The sequence below is a fragment of the Cebus imitator genome, unplaced genomic scaffold, assembly GCF_001604975.1.
Source record: "Cebus imitator isolate Cc_AM_T3 unplaced genomic scaffold, Cebus_imitator-1.0 Scaffold0, whole genome shotgun sequence".
NCBI lineage: Eukaryota > Metazoa > Chordata > Mammalia > Primates > Cebidae > Cebus > Cebus imitator.
This window is the reverse complement of record NW_016107315.1, coordinates 5,725,430-5,732,070: the sequence shown is the minus strand read 5'-3', so window position 1 is coordinate 5,732,070 and position 6,641 is coordinate 5,725,430. Positions and strand designations below refer to the sequence as shown.

The 6,641-nt window shown below is 47.6% G+C and overlaps 2 protein-coding genes across 5 annotated transcripts in view; one reads left to right on the top strand and one right to left on the bottom strand.

Moving 5' to 3' along the window:
* Nucleotides 1-2,721, bottom strand: part of CCDC51 (coiled-coil domain containing 51) — a 14,834-nt gene extending 12,113 nt beyond the window's left edge. For 2 of the 3 annotated variants that reach the window (XM_017513815.2, XM_017513885.2), the window contains exon 1: nucleotides 2,378-2,721. In XM_017513815.2, the coding sequence (XP_017369304.1) occupies nucleotides 2,378-2,467 (90 nt within the window). In that variant the 5' untranslated portion in view covers nucleotides 2,468-2,721. The remainder of the gene's footprint in view (nucleotides 1-2,377) is intronic. The other variant, XM_017514021.2, reaches the window with a different exon arrangement.
* Nucleotides 2,722-2,813: 92 nt separating this feature from the next.
* LOC108292621 (ATR interacting protein) overlaps nucleotides 2,814-6,641 on the top strand; it is a 20,055-nt gene continuing 16,227 nt past the window's right edge. For both annotated transcript variants that reach the window (XM_017513635.2, XM_017513715.2), the window contains exons 1-2: nucleotides 2,814-3,172; nucleotides 6,153-6,283. In XM_017513635.2, the coding sequence (XP_017369124.1) occupies nucleotides 2,926-3,172; nucleotides 6,153-6,283 (378 nt within the window). In that variant the 5' untranslated portion in view covers nucleotides 2,814-2,925. The remainder of the gene's footprint in view (nucleotides 3,173-6,152; nucleotides 6,284-6,641) is intronic.

Below are 6,641 nucleotides of genomic sequence, written 5' to 3'. Positions count from 1 at the left end.
AGATAGCGCCACTGCACTCCAGCCTGGGTAACAAGAGCAAAACTTCTGTCTCAAAAAAAAAAAAAAAAAAAAACTTACAGTGGCTTATCATCTTTTTTGTTGTTTTCACTAAGTCATTCCTACCGTAACTGTGAATTTAAAGTAAAACCAGCTCAGAGTCTTGCCAGAGTCTGCTCTTTGGTCCTTGTTCTACCTTAAACTTTGTATCACCTGAAATTAAACCAACTGGTTTGAAAGGATGCTGTTCTTGTGTGGTTATACACCTGACAGAATATGTTACATGAGATTAGAAGAATTTGCACTTTTTTTTGGTGGGGGAGGGGGTAGAGTCTCACTCTGTCACCCAGGCTGGAGTGCAGTGGCATCATCTCTATAAAATGCAACCTCCACCTCCTGGGTTCAAGCTATTCTCCCACTTCAGCCTCCCGAGTAGCTGGGGCTACAGGCACCCACCACCATGCCCAGCTAATTTTTTGTATTTTTAGTGTTGGCCAGGCTAGTCTCAAACTCTTGACCTCAAGTGATCAACGTGCCTCGGCCTCTCAGAGTGCTAGGATTACAGGCATGAACCACTGTGCCCGACCAGAATTTTCATTTTGAAAAGAAAACCCCAACTTTTATGTTGTGACATCCAAATTGTCTTATGTTTTAATGGGACTTAGTCGTCTGTCCATGTAAGGAGTCTGCTATGTGCAGGCACTGGGGTATGTACCAGGGAGCAGTTCCTGTTGTCAAGGAACTTCTCTACCATGGAAGAGGCAGGGCAGGGCAAATGACATGCTCCAAGTTGATGGCAGTGAAGTCCCCACGCACACCAAACGTCCAGGGCAGCAGCTGCAGGAAGCCCCAGCCCACTTGCTGGTAGATGGAGGGGGTGCCAGTGCCAAGTAAGGGGTTCGGGGCAAGGCAAAATGTGGGCTCACTCTGCCACCTGCTACCCAGCACTGGAGTCCTAGGCATACCTGCCACTTGCCCCTCACTAAATGCAAAAAGGACAGAGACCATCCATAATGTATGCTAAATATCTATTGAAGCACTTAGCTGGGTGTGGTGGTGCACTTCTGTAGTCCCAGCTATTTGGGAGGCTGAGGTGGGAGGATCCCTTGAGCCCAGGAGTTCAAGGCTGCAGTGAGCCAAGATCACACCACAGCACTCCAGCCTGAGAGACAGAACAAGACCCTGTATCCAAAAAAAAAAAAAAAAAAAAAGAATTCAGAGGCACAAGTATTTGGATTTCTCTTCCAGGCCCTTGATACAACTATGCTAATAATACTAAGCTTTCTCTGAGAATGTATTTTCAAAGAGGAGCTCTGGAACCATTATGAGACTTTGCTAAATCAAAACTAGAAAAGGTTTTGGTATACTGAAAACTTTCATGATTACTGTACTAGATATTAACACGGGAGGCGGGGGCAGGGGGAAGCCTGCGTTGGTCCTCTCCAGAAAGTTGCATAGCCAGTAGCACCCTTCTTTAGGCTTCAGGCATTCCCTATGGGGCCTTGCCAGCTGGCACACATGCTCCAAGTTGATGCCCTATCCTGCTAAAACAAACCTCAGCACCAGTGATTCACACTGTTGCTGAGAGCAAGTTACTTAGTGGAACCTACCCCTCTTTTAACAAGTGAACAATCCTGTATCTTTCCAAGACCAAAGAGAGCCCTGCAGCAACGAAGCATGCAATATTTGGGCAGCTGAGGAAGACTACCAGTTACTCCAAAAAACTTTAAACTCCTAAGACGTTGTAGACCCTGACAGCAATCTCCCTTTCATTTAATCTTCCTTTTATTTAATGCCTTCACAAACACTCCTAGGACACTCACAAGTAAAGTTTGGCACTGAGCAGGTAAGGTTGAGTCTTGCTCCTGTTACTCTACACCGCCAATTCTCTATTGCAGCTAACTGTTCTGCACACCACTGCTGCCCAGTAAAATTTGTCAGTCACGCAAACCCAGCTCAAATTGCTGCTCCTTTGTGAAATTTTACCTCTGTCTTCGCCACAGGTAACTCTTACCTGGCCTTTGTATGGCCTGCCTTTCAATGTAGAATTATCTCATGTGCCAGCCCTCTATCCTGCTAACTTCACTCAACCTATACGACAGCCCAGGTGCCATTTACATGGGGACTACTTTGACCTCCTGAGCCTCATTCCATACAACCAGAGCTTAGGGAAAAAACATTCCACCACTCAGAGGAATTAATGTTAACAGCCTGAGCAGCTCCGACCCCCTCCCACACAGGAACATCTCCAAACATCACTCCTCCCTGGACTTTCCTCCTCCCTGGGCCTACCTCAAATGTACACATATGAAACATATACCTCAAATGTTCACTATTCCCGAAGGTGTCTGCACACGGCAGCTCTATTCATAATCCTCACCCAACATATTCCACTCTCCTCAAGAAAGCCTGGGGGTTTGTGGGAGGTGGGTCTGGCGGGAAAACGAAAGCGAGGTCTCGGAGACCACATCCCTGAATGCTGCCTGGCTCGACTGAAACGAAACACTTGTGAATGCTGGGCAAGCTGCTCCTGCGCGGCCCTCCTTCATGAAGTGCCAGGGAAGGGGCGCAAAGCCACCCGCGCGACGGAACTGGTGCGCCTCGGACCCGCCCGCCTCTCCGATAACGCGTCGCGCCGCACCTAAGTCTTCGTCGCAAACCTGCAGAATTTCGGCCCCTGGCCTCGGAGTAGCGAGCGGGGCGGGGCGCCACCGAGCCGCACCGGGCGTCGGCGGGGCGTGGCGGCGCACTCGGACGTTCGTCATTCTTCCGCGCCCCACCGCCTGCCAGCTGATTGGCCTCTGAGCCGGGGGCAGGGCACTCGCGGCTGAGGCTAGCGGTGGCGCGCGGGCGGTTGGTCCAGCTTTCGGGGCTCGCGACAGGCAAGTCAGGCTCGGCGCTGTCTGATACTTGGGGCTAGCGGTAGGCATGGCGGGGACCTCCGCGCCGGGCAGCAGGAGGCGGAGCGAGCCCCTGGCGCCTCGCCCCGGACCGCCGCCCGGCACCGAGCATCCACCGAGCAAGCGGGCCCGGGGCTTCTCCGCGGCCGCTGTCCCAGACCCTGACGACCCGTTTGGCGCGCATGGGGACTTCACCGCCGACGACCTGGAGGAGCTTGACACCCTCGCGTCACAGGCCCTGAGCCAATGTCCAGCCGCGGCTCGGGACGTGTCCAGTGAGTGCTCCTCGCGGCCTTTTTCCCGGAAGGAGTTGCAGACCGCTCCAAATCCCCTTGATGGCTGTGGCTTCGGAACCTCGGGGCCAGCACTTCCCTTTCCCCTTTTTAAAATATGGGAACACCCTGATTTAAGCAACGGCTGTCTTCCAAAAGGTCCTTTGATTTTAGGGGGAAATGCATCATCAAGGTCAAACAGCCGATTTGAAACACAGAAGCTAGGTTAACATTTTATTTTCTAAAGTTTAGGACACTTCATTCTTGATTCTAAGCAGAGATCCTTGGAACACACCTACCACCACCATCACCATCACTACCGATGCATGGGGACCTATTCTTGTGACAAGTTTGAGAGGCTTTAGATCTCATGAAGCCCACTGTCTCCCTTGGGCAGTGTGAGCGTGGGAGGAGCCTGATACAGGCAAAAGATGAAATAAATTTATTCTTTTATACAACCAGTAAACTGTGCTAGGTGCCCAAACGTTAGGAACTGCAGCTGACCTAACAATGAACAAAATACAAAAACTCTGCCCTTCCTGGAGCTTACATTCTAGTTGAGGAATGAGTGAAGTCTCAGGGACTCCCAGAAAGAGAAACGTTTTGAGTGCACCTTGCACCTGTACTTGGGTGTCTCAAGGCATCTTAAACTCAACATAATCATTTCCTGGAAACCCAGTCCTCCTTCAACATTTCTAGCATGGTGCCGGCAAACCAGACATTCAGACCATGATGACCAGATATTCCAGAAGGAAGTAACCAGAACCAGTCTCCATCCAGTGGTGCAAGGCGACTCATCCCCTTTCCTTGACTCTACATCTAATTTCTTTGCAAAGCCTGTCAAGCTTACCTTCTTAATCCATCTCTGGAATCCATCCTGTTCACATCACTTCTGCCAACTGCCTGATGTATGCTACCATGAGTCCTCCCTTGAACAAATAGTCCGCTAAATTGGTTTCCCATTTCCAACCTTGACTCGCTACAAGTGAGGCTTCACATCACATACTGAGTGATCTTTTCAAAACTCAAATCTGGCTGTGTCTTACACAGATATACCTGAACACCCCTAATTTTATTTATTTAGTTAGTTTTTTTTGAGATGGAGTCTCACTCTGTCACCCAGGCTAAAGTACAGTGGTGCCATCTCAGCTCACTGCAACCTCCACCTCCCGGATACAAGCAATTCTCCTGCCTTAGCCTCCCGAGTAGCCTCAGCCTCCCAAGTAGTCTCAGCCTCCTGAGTAGCTGGGATTGCATGTGCCTACCACCGCAGCCAGCTAATTTTTATATTTTTAGATAGGGTTTCGCCATGTTGGCGAGGCTGGTCTTGAACTCCAGACCTCAGATGATCTGCCCGCCTTGGCCTCCCACAGTGCTGGGATTACAGGCATGAGCCACCGTGCCTGGCCATGAACACCCCTATTGAAAGCCCTTTAATGATTTCCCGCTGCTTCTAGTATAAAGACCAAAATCCTTATGGCCTGCAAGGTCAAGCCTGGTTTGGCCCTTTCTCACTCTCTGGGTTCTGGCTACACTAACATTTCTTCATTCTTTTAATTCTTTCTGCTTCCTTACTTTATACATTGCTTTCTTTGTACATTGAGTATACTTTCCATTCATTCATCTGCAGTCATCTGGTTAATTCCTACTTGTCCTTCAGCTCCCAGCTCCTTCCAGTCTTCTTTAGGGAAATGTTCCAATCATCCCACTTAGGTCAGATTGCTGTCCCATTACAGGCTTTCCTGTATTTGTTCTCTTTTACAGTTCTTATCACAGTTGTAATTTGACATTGATTTGTGTGATTATTTGTCGAATGTTCTTTAAGCTCTGTGAGTGTAAGGACAGTGTCAATTTTGCTCACCATTATACCTTTAGAGCCTAACATAATGTCTGGCATATTGTTTGTGGTCAGTAATTGTTGTTGATAATAAATAGATCACTGAGTTCTGACCAGTGAAATCTCCACAGCACCTTTCAGGCTTTAGGTGAAACTCTTGGAATTGGGTGAGGGATAGGGAAATAGAGATAGGATCTGCTATTTTAGAAGATCGTTTATGAGTTTTGGCCGGGCATGGTGGCTCAAGCCTGTAATCCCAGCACTTTGGGAGGCCAAGGCAGGCTGATCACTTTAGGCCAGGAGTTTGAGACCAGACTGGCCAATATGGTGAAATTCCATCTTCACTATAAATATTAAAATTAGCCAGCCATAGTGGCACATGCCTGTAATCCCAGCTACTCAGGAGGGTAAGGCACAAGAATCGCTTGAAGCTGGAAGGCCGAGGTATCAGTGAGCCAAGATTGCACCACTGTGCACTATCCAGCCTGGGCGACAGAGCGAGACTCCGCCTGAGGGAAAAAAAAAAAAGATCAGTCTGGCCAACATGGTGAAATCCCGTCTCTACTAAAAATACAAAAATTAGCCAGTAATGGTGGTGGGCACCTGTAGTCCCAGCTACTCAGGTTGCTAAGGCGGGAGAATCATCTGAACCCAGGAGGTAGAGGTTGCAGTAAGCCAAGATTATGCCACTGCACTCCACCCTGGGAGACAGCAATCGTTTATGAGTTTGAACCATGTTCTTAGGCTGGAAAATACCTATATTACTTACTAGATCTTTCTCTGCTTTGTTCTCAAGAGTAATTTTTCCCAGCACTTTGGGAGGCAAAGGCAGGAGAATTGCTTAAGCCAAAGAGTTCACGACCAACCTGGGCAATATAACGAGACCCTATCTCTACAAAACATTTAAAAATTAGCTAGGCATGGTGGCACACATCTGTAGTCCCAGCTACACAGGAGGTTAAGGCAAGAGGATCACTTGAACCCAGGGTCGAGGTGGCAGTAAGCAGTGATCGCACCACTGCACTCCAGCCTGGGTGACAGAGCAAGGTCCTATCTCAAAAAAGAAAAAAAAAAAAAAAAAAAGAGTGGGTATTTAAAGTGGGAAAATGTTGGGTCCTGAAATGTATATGGAACTGTTTTTTACAGGTGATCATAAAGTCCACAGATTAGATGGCATGTCAAAAAATCCTGCAGGAAAAAACAGAGAAAGTGTTCCAATTAAAGATAATTTCGAATTTGAGGTACTTCAGGCACAATACAAAGAACTTAAAGAAAAGGTAAGTGACACTTAACTTGTGGTTTTTGTAGCTAACTCATTCACTTATTCCTGTGTTTTAAAGCATTGTACAGTAAAATATACAAAAGTTGTAAAACAAGTGTCTACATTCATCACCATGACATGGGAAAAGACTAGGGAAAGACAGCCAGAAAGTTTAGGCTGAAAGGCAAGAAGAAAAACACTGTATACCAGATCCAAAAAGAGATACAAACTGTTAGGCCACTGAGACGATTTTATAGCATATATCTTCATGTGAAGAATACAACATCATAATGGTTGCTATTTCCATTAGCAGCTTTGCAAGAAAGCAGACACCCTTCGTATCACCATCTGTAGGTCCCTAAGAAAACCAGGAA